Source organism: Callospermophilus lateralis, chromosome 15, assembly GCF_048772815.1.
Source record: "Callospermophilus lateralis isolate mCalLat2 chromosome 15, mCalLat2.hap1, whole genome shotgun sequence".
NCBI lineage: Eukaryota > Metazoa > Chordata > Mammalia > Rodentia > Sciuridae > Callospermophilus > Callospermophilus lateralis.
This window is the reverse complement of record NC_135319.1, coordinates 68,817,196-68,836,895: the sequence shown is the minus strand read 5'-3', so window position 1 is coordinate 68,836,895 and position 19,700 is coordinate 68,817,196. Positions and strand designations below refer to the sequence as shown.

Below are 19,700 nucleotides of genomic sequence, written 5' to 3'. Positions count from 1 at the left end.
CAATGGAGGTAAGCAGATCCCTGATTGTGTTCACAGGAAAAGTGAATACCATGTGGCACTAGCACCATAGAAAGAAGTACAGGGCTGGGAATGTGGCTCAAGCGGTAGTGTGCGGCCTGGGTTCAATCCTCAGCACCACATACAAACAAAGATATTGTGTCGGCCGAAAACTAAAAAATAATAAATATTAAAAAAAAAAGAAAGAAAGAAAGAAGTACAATAACGCTTGGGAGTTCTCTCTAGTTCATATTTATTAGTCTGCATAGTGATTAAGATGTTCCAAACACTTGGGGAATCCCTCAGTCCCAACCATCTGACATAGGAATGCAAATTAACTTGTTTCAACGCCTGTTATAAAAAGAAAAAAACAAATACCCCTTTTAAAAATTGATTTAACACATTTTTTTATTTCACTTTTTTCCATTTCTTTATAAAACAGTCATCTCCTCACTAGCAGCTCTCTCCCCTAGAGTGGGGGGAGGTGGGTGGAGGAGGTTGGGCACCTCCAAAGAAAAAGGGAAGGGGGGAAGAGCCCAGGGTTACCTCCGGAGGTTCTTCTGGGCCTGTTTCAACAATGTGTCAAAGTCAAGAGAGTCAAATTTACTCTTTACAGGAGCAGGGTCAAAGTCTTCCCGGTTGGAATCTACAAAAGTAGAGAGAGATGAAGATCAAGGTCGCTGACCATACTTCCCAATCACAGGGTTCTCAATGCCAGCCATCACATATCCAAATAGTGAATGGGGCTAAAATGGCCCCAATTTTAAATCAAAGAGGTAAAGGAGAGCCCTCACTTCTTCCCTCACCCCAATCCTTAAGTTATTCGTATGTCCAATGAGAAGTCTGCCTAGGTCCACTCTCAAGGCTAGGAACCCTTTTGGGGAACAGATATAGTATGTATGCCAAAACTTCAGGCCCTCCCTTTACTCACCAAGATCAGAATAGCTCCTTTTGCAGAACTGCCTGCGGCCCCCAAAACAGAGATCAAAGGGCTGCTCATCTGCTTGGCGCAGCTTATGGCCACTCTCGATAGCTGCAAATGCCTCCTCAGCATAGCGATAAGTGACGAAGCCATAGTTATCACTGGTGGGGAAAGCCATTTGGGCACATTAAGAAGACATAGTAGGACTGGGGTCGTGGCTCAGAGATATAGTGGTTGCCTAGCATGTATGAGGCACTGGATTTGATCCTCAACACCACATAAAAATAAAATAAAGATATTATGTCCACCTAAAACTCAAAACATAAAATATTAAAAAAAAAAAAGAAGACATAGTACCCAAGAATATAGAGGTGGTTCTCATTGCCCAATAGCCCTCTGATAGTAGAAATAAAGGAGCCCCATATTGCCAGCACACCAGAACAAGGAAGCAAGACAAGAAACATTAAGGTAGACAAATGGGACAGTAAGGATATCCTGACCTTGGACCCAAACTTACCCTTGGACTCGGAAATGGATGGTGCACTCCTCAATCTCCCCAAAAACAGAAAACCTCTGTTTCAGCTCTGACCGAGTCATGCGGCCAGGTATCTTCCCAATGAAGACTACCCTTCTTTCTTCCTGTATTGTGTATCAAGGAAAGTGACAGAGTGAGCAAGAGCTGTAGCACAGATGGTTCTCTGAGCTCTTGGCTCAGGACAAGCCCTCTTCTCCCATGACCTGCTCCTCTACTCACTATTGCACGCTCCTTCTGCAGCACTCTCTGCCTTTGGTAATGGTCATGTGAACGGTAAGAGCTGTACCTGACAAGAGAAGATGTTGTCAGCCCTCCAAATACAAGACAACTCAAGACTCAGAACTTTTAGGCATCTGCATCCCAGAGTCACTGCCTCAGGAAACATGCTCACCGCCGCCTCCTGTCACTTCTCCGGCGGGGGGATGGGGAGCGAGAGCGGCTTCGGGAACTAGATGATGAGGATGAGGAAGACGAAGATGATGATGATGAAGAAGAAGAGGAAGAGCATCTTCTGGAACGTCCAGAGGAACTGCAGCTGGACCTAGAGAATTAAAGGGCATATGGAAATGCTAGGAGTGGTACAAGTATAGTCCATTTACCACAGCCAGGCCCCAACCCTGCCTCTGTTAGGAAGCTCAGGAACAAAGATAAAGCAGAGCAGAGGAGTCTAGATCATGGATGAAAAAACAGAGATCCTTCATGGAACTTTACAAAATCTGGAATGTTTGAGTGTATTTTGTCAAACATCATGTTTATTTTCAACTATGCAACAGAAAACTGAAAAAACATTTTTTTAAAATATTTTTTTAGGGGCTGGGGATGTGGCTCAAGCGGTAGAGCGCTCGCCTGGCATGCGTGCGGCCCGGGTTCGATCCTCAGCACCACATACAAACAAAGATGTTGTGTCTGCCGAAAAATATTAAAATTAAAAAAAAAAAATATATATATATATATTTTTTAGTTGCAATTTGACATGATCTTTTTTTTGTTTTGCTTTGTTTTTTTTAATGTAGTGCTGAGGATCAAACCCAGTGGCTCGAATATGCTGGGCAAGCACTCTGCCACTAAGCCACAACTCTAGCCCCTGAAAAACATTTAACAAATCAGAAAGAAGAAGAAAAATAACGGGAGACTCAAGAAGATAAAGGTCTGGCCCTAGTTCTCATAACCAGTTTTATCTGTGGTGCTGAAACCTGGCCGGGGTCTCTTGAGTGATAAGTGCTTCCCAAACATGTCTCAGGAATACTGTGACCATGACTTAAAGGGAGATGACTATGTTAGACCTATAGTAGGGGCCATTTCTGGAGATATGTTCACTGCCAAAACCCAAGAATTCTTTATTGAGTAAGTAGAAAACTTGGATCTGTTACTGAGGAAAAAAAAAAAAAAAGATACTGCCAGGAAATAAATGAGGCTACAGTGACATCCCAAGGAACTGTCCCAGACACTGTCCTCAACAGATGATTAAATGAAGAAATGTTTCCCATTAACAATTAGCCCTTTATCCCACATACCACCAAGAAAATACCACAAATGAGGACTCATAACAGTATGTGAAGAAAGATATAGTCAAGATCAAACCCTAAGTCTCCCCAAGGCATGTCTCAAGGAAAATAGGAGACTGAGGAATACCCCAAACTCCTACAGGGGATAGAGGCTATAGTTTTATAGCTTTCCTCTTTCAACAACCCACAAAAGGAAAGAAGACAAAGGCCAAAGACAGAAATAGAAGACTTTGTGCCTGAAAGTACCCAAGCCAATGTGTAAAAACTTTCAAAGTAAACCAGAGAAGACAGTGCATGAACTTCCTAAATGGAGAGGACCTAACAGGCCATCAGAGCTCACCTTCGCCACCTCTTGTGTGGGGGGGAGAGGGACCTGGACCGGGATCGGGATCGGGATGAGGAAGACGACGATGAGGAAGATGCTTCACTGGTCCGGTTGGACCCAGAGCTGACAGAACGGCTGCTGCGGCCACGACGGCCCTGCCAGCCCCGGCTTGGGGGACTGGCTGACCTGCAGGCTTTTCGGTAACAGCGCAATGACCGCTGCTTGGTTGAGGGCTCAGGGGGAGTCCTAGTGTTCATGTCATTCCGGCAGGGCGAGGCCTCAGGAGACAGCAAGGCAGATGGGGCAAGGCAAGGCGCTGAGGGATCTGCCTGCTCATTGCTAGTCCTGTGATCAAGTGGCTCCTGGGAGGCAGTTATGCATGGGAAGAGGGGAGCAACTGGGCCCAGGGATAAGACAGGTTTGATGGTGATGTCCTGATGTCGTTTGACATTCCATCGGGAGCCCACCTCTGGAATGACTAGGGCAGGCATCTTTTTTGGGGGTGTCCTGCTCCGGACACAATAGTCATGGTCCCCAGAGCCCACATGGACTGGACTAGGGCCATGGACCCCATCTTGGAGGCAGGCTGCAGCTGGATGTTTGGCCTCTGTAACTCCTTCAGGCTTCAGGGTTCCCTCCTGGGCGGTGGACTTAGGAGATTTGGCTTTGGCCAGCAGTGAGACGGCAGCCAAGGGCTTCCATAACTGATGGGGAGGGGTGGCTGGAGGGGTGAGCCCTGTGGGGGGGGGGGGAGGATGGAGATAGCAAGGTGAGATCCGATTCTACACTTCCAGATACCATCTCTAGGCTCCAGAGACCCCACTTCTCACAAAAGTACACAAAGGATGGTCAACAGCCCAACTTCTCCCATTGTTTCAACTGCTCCTTACCCCATGTTCTTTCTATATAACCCTTCCCTGAATGCCCATCTTGGGAACCAGCAATTGAAAACCCAGATAGCCCAGGTCTTCCTAAATCCCTCATGCTCTCAACTACCCAAATGTAGCTGGTGACCAGGTTTTATCTGACCTGCCTCTCCATCCTTAGATCCACCTCCTCCACCCAGCACTGCCTAACTTCTAGGCTGCATCTTGCTTGAACTCATGAAATAACCTTATCTCTCTGCTTCCAGCTTCATACCTGCCCACCCTTCTACAATCCTGCTGGACTTACCATCCAAAAACCAATATATTATTTCTTCAATACACAGGATAAAGTCCAAACTTAACATGGCATTCAAAATTCCCAAAATCAATCTCCTATTTACCACTCCAGCTTCATCTTTTGCTTTTGCTCTACCCACTACCTTGATCATCCACTATGATTCAGGTGAAACTGAGCCATTCACAATTCCCCCAAAGCATGGCAGGCTGGTTCTGATTCTTCAATTCACTCCAGCTATTCCATTTGCTTAGACAGCCTTGTCCCCTAAATCTACACCTGATTGATATCAAAGATATTCTCAAGCCTGAGCTCAAGAGATAACCTTCTATATAACCCTTCCCTGAATGCCCACCTCAGTTCTCACTGAAAACCACAGGCTTCTTTCACATATCTAACCTTGGACACTCAACATGCTCATTTGTTTACATATCTGACTCCTACCTAGACTGTGAGCACCTCAAAGATGGAGATCACATCACTGTATCCTCCATGCCTATATACACTTAATGCAGAACAGACACTGCACATGTTTGCTGCACAAACTAGTCATAGGCAGAGTTCCCCAACCTGAACCCACCTGCCACGTTGGCCAGTTCTGGGGCTTGTAACCGGTCTAGGGGTCTCTTCTCCTGGGGAGTGTCAACGCTGCTGGCAGGGGGGAAAAGGGAGAGCCTGGTTCATTGCCTCCTCAATATTTTGTATATCTGCTTTCCTCACAAAGCAAGAGGAGAGGGTGAGTGCAGAGAAGAACAGGATGGACAAATTGCCCCCATTCATCCTCTTCCAACACAAAAGGGGTCTTTAGTGACTGAACCGTACATTGAATTTTAACTCAGCTCTGCCCAATTCCAGGAGGCAGGCTGACTATGACCTTGAATACCCCCATATCTTCTTCAAATCAGGAAACTTGCCTACCCAGCTCAAACCAACCTAAAACCAACAGAGGGGAACACACTTGGCAAAACAGGATGGTATACCATGTACATGAAAAATGAAAAAGGCCTCTCATTTCTGGAAGACTTCTCCAAGGAGTCAGGGAAGCCATAGTCATTAATACCTCCCCCCACTTTAAAAAATTATTCCCTCACCAGCACTGAGCAAGCTTAAAAAGTCTATTAAATGCAAGAAAGAAATCCCAAAAGGCATAATTTGCCAGATGATGATTTAAAAAGCACCTGGAATCCCCAATTTGAATCAGCTGGTGGACAGTACACACCCTCCCAACTCAGCACTACCCAAGACAGTCCTAGTCACAAAAAGCAGGGCAGGGGGTGGAAAAACAGGGAAGAGGGTAGAGCTGATTTAATGTCCCTGCAAAAGAGGTATCCAGCCGATGGTCCTGGAGCACTGGTCAGAATGCTGACCAATAGCTATAGGGTTAATTCACATGTCTCCATACTTACCCTGAGTTTCCTACAGCCAAGGTGTCGTCAGCAGGAACTGGAGGAGGGCACTCCTTTTTGGCTGCAAAAAAACCAAACTAGTTAAAAAGCCCAACCAGCTGTTCCAGACTGAAGTGGCAAAGAAGGGCTTACTCTGAGACCCAAAGAAAGTCTACTTTGGGCTGAGAGCAGTGGCGCACACTTATATCCCAGCAGCTCAGGAGGCTAAGATGGGAGGATCTCAAGTTCAAAGCCAACCTCAGCAACAGTGAGGCGCTAAGCAACTCAGTGAAACTCTGTTTCTAAATAAAATATACAACAGGACTGGGGATATGGCTCAGTGGCCGAGTGCCCCTGGTACCCAAAATCAAAAACAAAAAATAAAAAAAGAAAGTCTACTTTGTCTGCTCCTTGATGGGCTCTCTCCAAAGATTCAGTCTCCTCTACTAGGTACCAAGGTACTGTGTTTAATCTGTTCTCTGCTCAGAAATACACATTTCGCCAGGCACAGTGGCACACACCTATAATCCCAGCAACTCAGGAGGCTGAGACAGGAGGATGGCAAGGTCAAAGACAGCCTCAGCAACTTATTAAGGCTATAAGCAAGTGAGACCCTGTCTCAAAATAAAAAATAAAAATGACTGGGGATGTGGCTCAATAATTAAGTGACTCTTGGGTTCAACCCCCAGTACAAAAAGAAAAAAAAAAAAAAAGGAAAAGAAATACATAGTCCAAATTTATAAGCTTACCATTGAAGGTTCTACATAACCTGCCTACCTAAAATTCCTAGCAGCACAGCCTACTTTGTGTGTGGGTTGTGGTGGGGATTAAACCCAGGGCCTTGTGTATGTTAAAAACACATATTCTCCAACTAAACTACATCCCTAGTTCATAGCCTACTCTTGTCCCACACTTGTATTTTCTATTTTGCTTTGTATTATAGGTATTTGGTACTAACTCAGTAGTCATATCTGCATATTCTTCTCCCCGATTAGACCATAAGCTCCTTGCAAACAGGAGCCTCCACAGCACCTAGAGCCATGCCTTCCAAATATACTGTGCAGCCGGGCATGGTGGCACATGCCTATCATCACACTGACTTGGGAGCTTCAGTCAAGAGGATCACAAGTTTGAGGCCAGCCTCAACAATTTTAGCAAGGCCCTAACCAACTTAGCAACCCTGTCTCAAAAAATAAAATGAAAAGGAATGTAGCTCAGTGGTAAAGTGCCTATAGATTCAATCCCTGGTACCAAAACATAAACACACACCACCATACAGAAATTTTCTTTTACCTCCTCTCCCTGCCTTTATTCACCATGTGTATTCTATGAAATCCTGTTTTTCAAGGGTCAACTTGAGAGCTACTTCCCTCTAGAACTACATCCCCAAATAATCCTAACCAACCTGGAACTCGCTATCTGGCCTTTTTTTGTTTTGGGGTGCTAGAATCAAATCCAGGGCATGCCAGGTGAACACTACCACTGAGCTACACCCCAGCCCCTCCATCTACTCTTTAATATTTGCCATGTGTACCACCATTATCCCTAGCTTAAGATTACTGTCATAGTTGAAAATTATCTCCCCATTCCAATTAGGGGGCTGCTGTAGTAGCTGAGACTACTGCTCCCATCCAATCTAATTGAAGCAACAAGGCTGAACCCAAAGGAAGTAATAATAAAAAAGAGTAAGAAGCATAAAAAAGAGTAAGAAGCAAACTATCCAGGTTCCCTCACCTTCTGATTTTTCAAACTGCTCCAACAGACTGGACAAGTCTGATGCCTCAATTCCTGTGGAGGCACACAATCAAGAATTAAAAATAGGTCCTACAAATTCAAGTCCCAAGAAGACCCCAATCACTCCACTTCTCCCTTTACATGCCCCTTGCCCACTATACTAAGTGATCCAAGGAACAGCACAAAGCTTAAATGAGTGAAACCAACCCAGAGCTCTGCTTCTGAAAACCCTCCAAAGATACCAACAAAGCTACCTCATCAAGATGGTTTATCCTGTTCTACAAATACTCCCAGGCAAACCCCTGTACCCTTTCACACCAACTGCACTGTGTGCCACTCACCAATCTCACTGATGAAAGCCTGTACCACATCCTCAGGACCCTGCGTACGTGGGGTGGGCAGGAAGGATAGTTTCCTTAGACGGGCTGGGTGGACAGCAGGCAGCTTGGGGACAATGCTCTGCCTTGGTAAGGGAACAGCCTTAATAGCAGAAGAGGGGGGCTTTTCCCTAGGCCTGGTCTCCTGGGTCTCGGGCTTTAGCCTCTCTGATGCAGGCTCCTCAATAGCCACACACTCAGGAGACAGACATGGTGGAGCCTTGATCCTGGGGCTCTGCACCAGGGACACCTTGTGTTTCAGATGGGGAGATGCAGGTACTGGCTTGATCTCCACCTTGGTGGGCTCTATTTGTGGAGCTCCATGGCCAGCTGGCCCAAGACTGAGGGATGGAGCCATAGGTGCAGGAGGTACATTTTCAGGAGGACCAGCTGGAATGCTACTGGGCTCCACCTTAGGTTGGAGAACAGCTCTCCCAACAGGAGCTGGAGGCAAAGGAGGTGGGGGTACAGCAGACCAGAATGGAGGGTGTTGTAGCCCTGGGCCCCATCCCATGGGCCCATAAGTACAACTGGAGTTGTAAGGTGAGACAGGGGCTGGAGGGGGTACCCAAGGCACATTGCAAGCAGGAGGCACCGCATAGGTACCAGGAGTACCAGACACTAGGGGCACCCTTGGTGGGGGAGGCAGGCAAGGATACCCAGAAGGGGACACAGGGGGATAGCAAGGCCAGGGTGGCACAGGGGCATAATGAGTATAGGGATCAGGTGGCACTGGTCCCACAGACCCTGGAAGACCAGGAGGTGGCAAAGGAGGTGGGGGAATATTGGGGACCCTTTGTCCACTTGCAGGAAGAGGCAGCATGGGGGGCATACCCAGCCCACCTCGGGGGAAAGACAAAGAAGTGAGCACTGTGTGAGGCATGGGCCCAGCAGAAGACATGGACTGCACAGGAGGAGGAGGTCTTGCAGGCAGTGGCATCTCTTGGGATGGCACCACCTGTTCACTGGAAGTTAAAACCATAGGCTTGTTTGCAGATGGCTCAGGACTAGGAGAAGCAGGGCTGGGACCCATAGGCCCAAAGCAAGTCTCGGGAGGAGCGTCAGGACTTCTCTGCGGAGTTGTCTTCTTGGCTGGGGCTGGTGGGATGACAAGACAAGGGATATCTGCCAGCCCTGTGGGGGTCTCTGGGAGGCTGGGCCACTTCCCAACTGGAGGCTGGGAACTCTTCTCTTCTGCCTCTGCTTGCCGTTGCTGTCTTCGTCGTCGGTATTCAGATAGGCTGAGTGGCCGTGGTCTGGCTTCCTGGGCTGTGGCATTAGTACCATTTTCCACCTTCAGAGGACCTACAACCTCCTTGACTTCAGGGGTGATGGTCTTTGGGGGCTCTGAGGACTCTGAATCCAGGAGGAGCTGAGCAGCTGGACTTCCCTGGGCTGATGATATTGCACCACGCCTGGGGTCTGTTGGTCGGGACTTAACCAGCACAGAATCAACTGGAGCCAGGTCCCTGGGAACAGAGTCAACTGGCACAGGGTCAGCTAGGATAGCTTCAATTGATGACGAATTATCTGAGATAGGAACATCTACTGCAGGGTCAACTGCTGCCGAGTCAGCCAGGGCTGGGTCAGTCAACACTGGGTCAGCTCGGAGAGGGTCAATCAGCTCTGAACTCGATGAAGCCAGGTCAAGAGGTACAGAGTCAGTCACAGCAGGGTCAACTGCAGTGGTATTAGTTTCAACAGAGTCAAATGGCATGGGGTTGGCTTGAGGAGAGTCAACCAATGAGAGATGGGGTGAAAGAGGGTTGGCTTGGACAGTATCAACCAGCTTGGAGAAGAGATCTAGAGACCTTTCTTCAGTGGGACTACCTTGTCCAGCACTTCTCTCCAAGTTCCCAGAGCTAGGCTTCTCCAAGGCAGTTGCCCAGGCCCGAGCCCAAGCCTGTGGCTTCCCCCTACCCTGGGAAAGCCCACCCTCTCTCTTAAGTTCCTCCTGAGGCAGTTTCTGCAAGCTGCCTGCCTGAGAGGTCACTTCTTTAGCCACAATAGATTGACCACGAGACGATGACCTCAGCCTCCTGGCATAACCTTCCACAGAGGCTGCTTGCTGCTCCTTGCTCTTCTTCCTCCTGCTCTTTCGAGTTCTCTGGGAATCCAGCACTGCATTGGCAGGTGGGTTCTTTAGTCCCTTGGACACCAGTGACTCTACAACCTCCTTCGGCTCCAATAAGGATGCTGAGTCCAATGACAACCCCTCTTTCTCAGGGCAGGGGGCTATCTTGGGTATAGCAGTCTCTGGTTCTGATTCAAGTGTGGGCATAAGCAGCTGCAAGGCAGGACTGGCCTCTAGTGAGTCATCCAGGAGCACAGATTGGGGTCCAGTAGGAATCTGCCGCACTACAACTGGAATCTCCAGGTCATCACCAGTTGTAGCTGCCTGACCCACAATCTCCAGCACCACACAACCCTCAGACAGTGTCAAATCATCTGGCTGTTCCTGAAGCTCATCCTCAAGTGATGCCATGTGGGTGAGGTTGGGCAAGCAGTAGGGGTGCATGGCCCGTACCAACTCACTCAAGGAAGAGATGCTTTCATCACCAGTTGCTGGCACTGCCACCTCTGCTGCTGTTGCCTTATCTTCTTCCTCAGGGCAGGCCAAATACATGGGGAAGTCTAGGATCGTGCTCATAGAGTTGTCAAGCTCCCCAGCAAGCATCTGGCCACTGAAGTTGGCTGCCTCTTCCTCCTCTTCTCCATCACTACGCTGCTGGGGGGGAGGGGACTGGCCCCAGCGAGGTCTTGATCTTGGGGGTCTCCAGCTAGGCAGCTTGGGAGAAGAGGTCTCCAAGAAAGAAGGTGGGGGGAAGTCCCAAGAGGGATCTGCAAGAGACATCTCAACCTGTAGGAGAGAAGATAAGACTCAGCAGGAGTTTTCTTCAGTGAAGTCCTTTCCAGACCTGTCCCACATATTACCCGCCTACAAGTTCCTGAAGGACCCAAGACCAGGCTTACCCCACTTACTCTACTACTGCCTGTGCTGGGTCCCAATGGGTCAATTGGGGTGATGAGGTCACGTTCTGGGGGTGTCCGAGAGAGACTGAGCAGCTTATGCAGCTAAGAGGAGAGAAACACCTGAGATCAGTTAGTGCTCCAGAGCTATGTGAACAGACCCATAGATGCAGCTATAACCTTTTCAATAGCCACATGTCCCCTCTCCCTAGTCCCTCACTCACAGAAGAGCCCTCCCGCGGTGATACAAGCAGCTCAGAGTCAGGAATGCTGTCAAATGGAGACAGGTTCTCAGAATCTGCATTGTCCAAGATCTCTGTCAGAGCTGTCAGCAGTGACACTTCATTCTGTTCCTCCAGAGATAACCTGCTCTGCTCCAAAAAAAAAAAAAAAAAAAAAAAAACAGAAAAGTCCCACCAACATCTCTAATGAAATAACTGGACCACTTAAAAGACTGGATGCAAAGAAAATTAGCCTCCCAGGATCAGTGCAGCTCAATCTGCTGGCAAGAAGGATGTGAATACCAGGAGGCATAGGTTCCAATCTCATTTACAATCCACCACCTCCCTAGTGCCAACAGAGACCTGTTAAACTTATGTCTTAAGCTTGGATTTTACACTCTCCACTTTCAGGTAAAATATAGGATGCTCAGCAAAGGACCCTTGGCTAGGTTAGAATGGGGCTCAAAAACAGAGATCAATAGCCCAGATAAAGGGAAAGGCCTTGGACTATATTCTTAGCTAGCCAGGAAGTCCTAATATGCTACCCTCACATGGCAGCCTGCAGCTTAACTCCCACCTAGAGACAAAAAACACTTTAAGAACTCACGTTAGGCATGCAGAAGCCAAGAACCTGGGAGAACTGAGCCATGCCTAAAACAACTCCAAGGATCTCAGGTAGAGCCTCCCAAGCAAAGCTAAGTCCAGCTCCAGCTCACCTCTCCAAGGCTCCCAAAGTCCTCAATGAGAGAAATAAGAGAGGCATCCATGTAACTCTGCATGGTCCCCAGTAGTGTCTCATCTTGTAGCAACAACTCCTCCATTTCCAGATCTTTGTCCCTCAGAGATGGGCCCAGCCGAGACAGATTGACAAAGCCAGAATCATCCACCTCTTCATGTAGCAGCACCTGGAGCAAAAGAGGGGAGGGTCAAAAGGGCATGGGCACTCTGGGGACAACTGAAGGATATGCACGATAAATCCTCTATCCAGTCCCCAATAAATGAACCCATACTCAGCAGCAGTCCCACCATCACCAAACCTCTGAGTTACTTAAGCAGAAAAGTACAACCCATGAGCAAAAGCACCAATCAGGAGGACAGTATTCTGGGCAGAAAAGAGTCTGGATTCCATCAAAAAACAGGTAGAACCACAGATTATTAAACTAGTAAGCAAAAATACCAAAAAGATCAAGATTGTTCAGAATTCATCTGCCAGCAGTGGATAGGATGTCAGTCTGAGGGGTACACCAGAGGAAAAGAAGTCCGTCAAGAGATAGTTGAGCTATAACAACCTGGCCTACCTCAGATTCCACTTAGGGCCTCAGTTTTCTGCTAAGCTCAAATCTTACCTTCTCAAAGATACCTTTCCCAGTATCTCTCCTCACACTAATTCACACACTTTTCTGAAGAATGCACTTTTATAACAATCACATCCTGCCCCCCAACTCCATGACATTTCTCCCCTTCTCAATGAAAACTGGATTCTAAGTTCCTTTGGGACATTAACTCTACATTCTATTAGCCTATATTCTTCTTCCCTCTCAGAAGTTAAATGTGCTTATACTTCCCAATTACCCATGATACCCAACAGTACCTTACACTCAAGCGCCTTCTCCCCACCATTTTCAGGATTGAACCCAGGGCCTTGTATATGCTGAGCACACATTCTATCACTGAGCTACATCCCCAGCCTCAACAATGTGTCATCCAATCTCTCATGGTATTTCCAAGTACAGAATCTCTTCCCCACCTCTTTCTTCCAGGTGAGAGCCAAAAAAACAGAAAGCTTGATTCTGCAAGTGAAGAGGCCCTGCCCCACACTTCTCTGAGAGCTAACATCTTCAGCCTTGTTAGGAGGCAGGAAGCTGCCAGCCCAAACCTGTTAAGAGAGTGAGTGTGGGCAGGGCCAGAAGTGGCTAGAATGGGATTTTGAGGATAGAGGACAGAACCCCAGCTATCTCCACTATTAGAAACCTGGTGCAAAGGCCTGAGAACAGGATCAAACACAGATAAGGCAGACTGCCCCCCTCCCCTTCTTCATCAAAGGGAAACTTGGGCACTTTGCCTCTAAAAGAAAAAAGCAATAGGTATGACTATAATCCTCCCATACACACAACCTCCTAAAAGAGCTGGAATTCCAGGGCCCAGGGAAAGGAAGGGCTGCTTAGGGATACTTTAGGAAGCCAGGTCCAGAGATGAAGTGAAAGGTAGCATGTTTTAGGCACTAACCCCTCCCAGGCCTTTACAATCCTGTAATTACAACCAGCAGCTGAGAATAGCAGCTGGCTCAGCAAACAATCCTAGATGAGCAAGAAACCTGCATCTCTGCTTGCCCTGCCACCTCCCTACCAGAGCCCCAGTGGCCAGGCCAGAATCTCAAGATGATGCCTAGCTCTGCAAACTATTAATCTCCACCTCCATTAGACAGGTACAGGAGATCTGGTCACAGACACCTCCCCTTACATGACCTCACCCATCTCTTGATTCCCAAATAGCATGGTTCCCATCGGACCAAGATCACCCAAGGGCTAAGCCCAGGCTAAGTATGCCATAAGTATGCCAGCCACCAGCACTTCCATCTTCAATGACCTCACAACTGAGAGAATCTTGTTCTTCCAGAGTTCAAAATCAGCCAGAAACTTTTAAAAATGCATGATCACTTCCTGAGAGCCCCTGCAAATCTTCAATAGCATCTTACTGTTTTTTTTTTTTTTTTAAATATTTTTTTAGTTGCCAGTGGATTTTTTACTTTGTCTATTTTTATGTGGTGCTCACCATTCCAAGCAAGCACTCTATCTCTGGACCACAACCCCAGCCCAACTGCTCTTAATATTAAACTCCTTAATGTGGCTTACAGAGGTGCTAATCCCTATTACATACACTATTCTGCTTCAGCTTGTCCCCACCTCCTCCTCTACCATACAAGTATCTCAGTTCCTCCTATAAGCCATGTTTGCTCCCCTCTCAAGGCCTCTCACACATTATTCCCTCCCATGAAAGTTTTGTACACACATATAAACTCGGGGTCTCAGTTTAACATGTCATTTCCCTGACCCTACAAAATAGATTATTATAGCTAATTATATAATCCCAAATATCCCTCATTTTCCTTTCTCCCCATACATCATCATTTATTATCTGTCTATCCTGATTAAACATAAAATCCTGAAGAACAAGGATTACATTTGTGGAGTTTATCTCTATCCCCTGGTGCATGAACATAATGGTATCACAGTAACTAGCTGGTTGGACTAACTAGCTCATACACACACCTCTTTTTGTTGGAGGGAGTTGATCTCTCCATGAGACTCTGTTCAACCCCAAATAACCATCTAACTTGTATTACAGCTGGATCCCTCATCTCTCCTTCTGAGGATAGGGAGCACCACCCACAGAAGCTATGATCTCTGAAAAGTTGAGGGAGAAGGGGTGGATTGTTCCCAAATTCATGAAGCCATTCCCAAATTTAGAAGCCATTCTCCCAGGGAAGGACCTAGATTTGTCTGCTGGACCTGGTACTATCAGGAACCATGAAGCCCAACTTCTACCTAGGATGAGAAAAATTCCATCAAGGACTCAGCTTAGTTGCAGAAGAGAGATAACAGTTCAAACCAATTCCCACCCACTGCCACCTCTAAGTGGGAACTTTTAAGAAGTCCTGTTAGACAGTAATACTTTATAAGTGTGGAGAACTCAAGGCCAAGGAAATATAATCTGATCAGAAAAACTCTCCCACATCCAATAAATGTTCAACTAGTGTTAAATACTGAATATGTCTCACACTACTCCAACTTTCCCAATCCCAGCAAAAATTCCAGAAAGCCTAAAATACAGATATAAACAAACCACCCTTGGTTTGTGTCAGTTCACAGGACAGATCTTAATTACTTGCTCAAAATAGATACTAGAGGAAAAATTTAGGAGGGAAGGATTCCTTCTCCCTTTTTTTAAGTTTGGTCCCGGGTGTTTTTCACTCCCCATTCCCCTTGAATCACAAATGGAGCAGAAATGCAGGCAACCAAAACGCCAGTGCCAGTGACTCACAACCCACCCCAAGCCGGTCAGACAGAAGCCTCCACAAGCTCACTCCTCCACAATCTTTTACCCTCCACATCACATTGCCATCTGCTGGGAAGAGACTACTAGAACATCTGGAAAGTCCACCATCCGCTGCTGAAAGGCACTGCAGACCAACGTAATAGGGGAAAAACTCCAAAACTCCTGCAAAGTTGTATCTAGCAACCTCTACCTTCCTTTCTAGCCAGGGGCCCACAGCCCCAGCCTGGGATGGCGGGACCAGTTGACACACCCAGTTCCCAGCAGTGCCGCTTCAGCGCGGCTACTAGATGCCGGATAGCCCCGGACGCGAGCCACGTGGACAACCCTTCCCCGCCCCCACGTGGACCCGCGCCCTCCCCACCTCCGGAGCCCAACCAACCCACGTGGGTGCTCCGGCCGCCTAGAGGGGGAGGGGAGACAGACAAGTTCTCCCGGGAAAATAGCTCTCCCCGACCCCACGTGCTCCAAAAGGGGAACTGCGGCGCCGGTCTCATGTAGCCCTCCTCGGCATCCTCATAAAAAGGTCTTAATATTCAACTTCAATTCCGAATCCCTGATCTCCCCAACTGCAGGCCCTGTTTCCGACACCCGGCTCTGCCACTCCGGCGTTCCCAGGAATGGACATACGTACTCTACCTCTGCCAGCGGACCCCCAGCAAATCGCTTAGGTTCCCTCGGCCCGGCCTGGCCCGACTCCGGTGGCAACCCGGCATCGACTCCTAAGCGCTTCCTCCCTTTCCTGTGGCGTCCACGTGTCACCGCCCGGCACACGCCGCTTTGCTGCCAGGCGCCGGCCGCCCGCCAGCCTCTCACCTGCTCCCCACAGCTCACTGTGCCCACGGTCCCATGCGGCGCTTGGTTCCGACTCCCCCAACCGCTGCCGCGGACTCCACCACCGGGGTCAGGGCCAGGGCCCCCAGTCGGGGACGGCGCGACTCCGTCTCTCCGTCCCCGGCGCGCCGCCATCTTGGCCCCTAAACACCCAGCGCTGCTCTGATCGCCGGCGCCGCCTCGCCCAGCCGATTGTGGGAAGGGAACTACAAGTCCCGAAAGACACTGCTTGCAAGACTACGAATCCCAGAAGGCCGTTGGGTGAGACTCACTTTCACTCAGGAAGAAGGCCTGGCCTCGCGCGAGGGTTCTTGGGAGAAGTAGTTGCTTCGAATGAAGGCAGTGTTCCACGAGTTCTAGTGCTTAGATTTGGGTTACTCCGGAAGACTAAATTAGTTACCGACCACGCGGTAATGGTGATAATTAATATTTGCGTACCACTTATATGCGTTAATTCGACCAACTGTTGGAACGCCCTCTTTGTCTGACATTCTACCTGCTCTGCGTTCCTTTCACCTTAGTCCGAGTTGGGCCTGTTTTGAAATAGCACCTCCTAGTGGACATCCGATCTCTAGGCACTAATCCTCACCTAATCTCACACTGCTGCAATACGGCAAATTTACTTTAAAAATACCGCATTCTCCGTTCTTTTGCTCTTTCTCAGGTGTTACACAGAAACTCACATTGGGGTTCCATTGCCAAGTCTACGTCCAGATCTTTCTGTCCTCCAATGACAAAAAAAAAGTTCTCCTACCTTTGTTTTTCCACCTGGAATAGTCAAAACACTTAAACATCTTTCATACCTAATTTAATCTAGAAAAGCCTTTTGATTATCCCAAAAGCAAAACAACGTGATCTCTCTTTTTTTACCGTCCAACGCTGTCTCTATTATTCATTCATTTTCCACCTATCAACTTCTTTATATTGTTTTCTTGTGTGTGTGTGTGTGTGTGTGTGTGTGTGTGTATTTACAAAAGCATAACAATTGGTTCAGATAGTACAAAAATATATGCTGGGAGCCTGGCACATGCCTGTAATCCCAGCAGCTCAGGAGGCTGAGGCAGAAGGGTGGCAAATTCAAGGACAGCTTCAGCAGTTTAGCAGAACCTGGCTCAAAATGAAAAAATAAAAAATAAGGGGCTGGGGAGTGCGGCCGGGGTTCGATCCTCAGCACCACATACAAAGATGTTGTGTCCACCGAAAACTAAAAAATAAATACTAAAAATTTCTCTCTCTCTCTCTCTCTCTCTCTCTCTCTCCACTCTCTCTTTAAAAAATAAATTAAAAAAAAAAAAAGAATCTAAAGAGAAAGCCAACAGAATGGGAGAAAATCTTTAAAAAAATAAAATAAAAAATAAAAGGCTGGTGGCTGGGGGCTGGGGATTGGCACAAGCAGTAGCGTGCTCGCCTGGCATGCGTGCGGCCCAGGTTCCATCCTCAGCACCACATACAACAGAGATGTTGTGTCCGCGGAGAACTAAAAAAAATAAATAAACAAATATTTTTTAAAATTCTCTCTCTCTCTCTCTCTCTTAAAAAAAAAAAAAAAAGGGCTGGGCATACCTCAGTGGTAGAGCACTTGCCTAACATTTGCAAAGCTCTGGGTTCAACTCTCCAGTACCACAAAAATGAAAAGTACTGGGGAAGTAGCTTAGAGGTAAAAGCACCCCTGGGATCAATCGCCAGTACAATGAATAAATAAATATCTGCATATACTTGACCTGCAAATTCCAGTTCTACTTCCCAGATTAAGCCTTTGTTACCTTTACTGTGTATTCATGCACACACTTTTCTTGGATATAAAGATGTAGCCAGGAGGAGTGGCTTTCACCTGTATTCCCAGCTACGGAGTTCTAGGCCAACCTGGGCAACATAAGCAAGACCCTAGCCCAAAAAAAAAGGGTTGGGGATATAGGTCAGTGACTTGCATATGTGAGGTCCTGGGTTCAATCCCCAGTACTGAAAAAAAAAAATTAAAAAAAATCATGCTGTATGTGTCGTTTTAGTGTTTCTGTTTTCATGTTGGGGATTAGAACCCAGGGCCTTGTGCATATAAGGCAAACATTCTATCAACTGAAGTACATCCCTAGCCCCTGTATGTATGATTCATACTTGCTTCTTTCATGTTAATTTATTCACTAGCCAAACATTTCTATATTGGGAGGCTGAAGTAGAAGGATCTAAAAGTTCAAAGTCAGCCTGGACAACAATGTAGAAGACCCTGTCTGAATTTAATTTTTTTGTTTTGGCTTAAAACCACCCAGTTTGGGCTGGGGTTGTGGCTCAGCAGTAGAGCACTCACCTAGCAGGAGCAAGGCCCTGGGTTCAATCCTCAGCACCACATAAAAATATAATAAATACATAAAACAAAGGTTTTGTGTCTATCTATAGCTAAAAAGTATTTTTTTAAATGATATAAAGTTTGTGATAGCTTGTTACAGTATATATATATATATATATATATATATATATATATATATACATACATATATGTGTGTGTGTGTGTGTGTGTGTTTTAAATGAAGCCTCATTTAAAAAACAAAAACAAAACAAAACAAAAAAACAGCTGGGGAAGCTGGGCTTGTGGCACATACCTATGATCCCAGTGACTCAGGAGGCTGAGGCAGAGGCAGAGAACCACAAGTTTGAAAAAGTTCAAAACCAGCCAGCTTCAGCAATTTAGTGAGACCCTGTCTCGAAATACAAAATAAAATAAAATACAAAGATCAGGGGATGTAGCTCAGTGGCAAACTGCTCTTGGGTTAAATCCCCAGTACCAAAATAATAATAATAATAATTAGCTGGGCATGGTGGCACATGCCTATAATCCCAGCAGCTCTGGAGGCTTGGGAGGGAGTTCAAGGTTAGCTTCAGCAATTAACAAGACCCAGAGCACCACAGGAAGACCCTGTCTCTAAATAAAATACAAAAAGTTCTGAGGGACTGGAATTGTGACACAGGCACTCACCTAGCATGTGTGAGGCACTGGGTTAGAGCCTCAGCATCACATAAAAAAAATAAATAAACAAAATAAAGGTATTATGTCCATCTACAACTAAAAAAAAAAAAATCTTAAAAAAACAAAAAGGTAAAAAGGTCTGGGGATGTGGCTCAATGTTTAAGGGCCCCTGGGTTCAATCCCTAGAGCCAAAAAAAAAAAAAAGAAAGAAGAAGAATTTCAAAAGAAAAAAAAAAACAATATTAATAATTCAATTGCTGAGTTAAAATGTAGTGCCAAATTGCCTTTTTGGATTGTTGCATCCATATACATTCCCACTAAAAGTTCAAAAGAAGAAAGAACTTTCTTTTAGTTATTTCTTAATCTTTCAGGTGAGTTAGTTTTATGTTCCAAAATAAATTTTAGAAGCCACAAATTTAGAATCATTTTTTTTTCTCTATAGTTAGATGAGGGGCAACAATAAAGTTTAGTTCCAATAAACTTGGAAATAAACTGCTTATAAGAAACCAGTAAGAACAATACAAGATGGCACAATATTTCCTTTGAGGAAAAACATATTCTAAAAAATGCTCTTGCAAGAAAGACACAGTGGTGTGGGTCTGTAGTCCCAGCTACTCAGGAGGCTGAAGCAGAAGGATCAGTTGAGCTCAGGAATTTGAGGCAAGCCAGGCAACATAGTGACAATGGCTGGGCATGGTGGTGACACTGGAGGCATGAGGCAG

The 19,700-nt window shown here is 46.6% G+C and overlaps 1 protein-coding gene across 6 annotated transcripts; it reads right to left on the bottom strand.

The window, feature by feature from the left end:
• Nucleotides 1–256: 256 nt before the first annotated feature.
• Nucleotides 257–16,185, bottom strand: Pprc1 (PPARG related coactivator 1). Of its 6 annotated transcripts, XM_076834407.1 has the most exons (15): nt 16,002–16,185; nt 11,849–12,037; nt 11,136–11,282; nt 10,915–11,016; nt 7,906–10,801; nt 7,565–7,618; nt 5,852–5,912; nt 5,026–5,096; nt 3,300–4,020; nt 1,846–1,995; nt 1,674–1,740; nt 1,437–1,558; nt 929–1,080; nt 544–643; nt 257–348 (listed from the first exon to the last, which is right to left on the bottom strand). In XM_076834407.1, exons 1-15 carry the CDS (start codon nt 16,152–16,154, stop codon nt 342–344), a joined length of 4,992 nt encoding a protein of 1,663 aa, XP_076690522.1. In that variant the 5' UTR covers nt 16,155–16,185; the 3' UTR covers nt 257–341. The 6 variants fall into 6 exon arrangements, with proteins under 6 accessions (XP_076690522.1, XP_076690523.1, XP_076690526.1 ...); XM_076834408.1 differs by having other exon boundaries at nt 257–643; XM_076834411.1 differs by having other exon boundaries at nt 257–643; nt 5,026–5,093.
• Nucleotides 16,186–19,700: the final 3,515 nt, after the last annotated feature.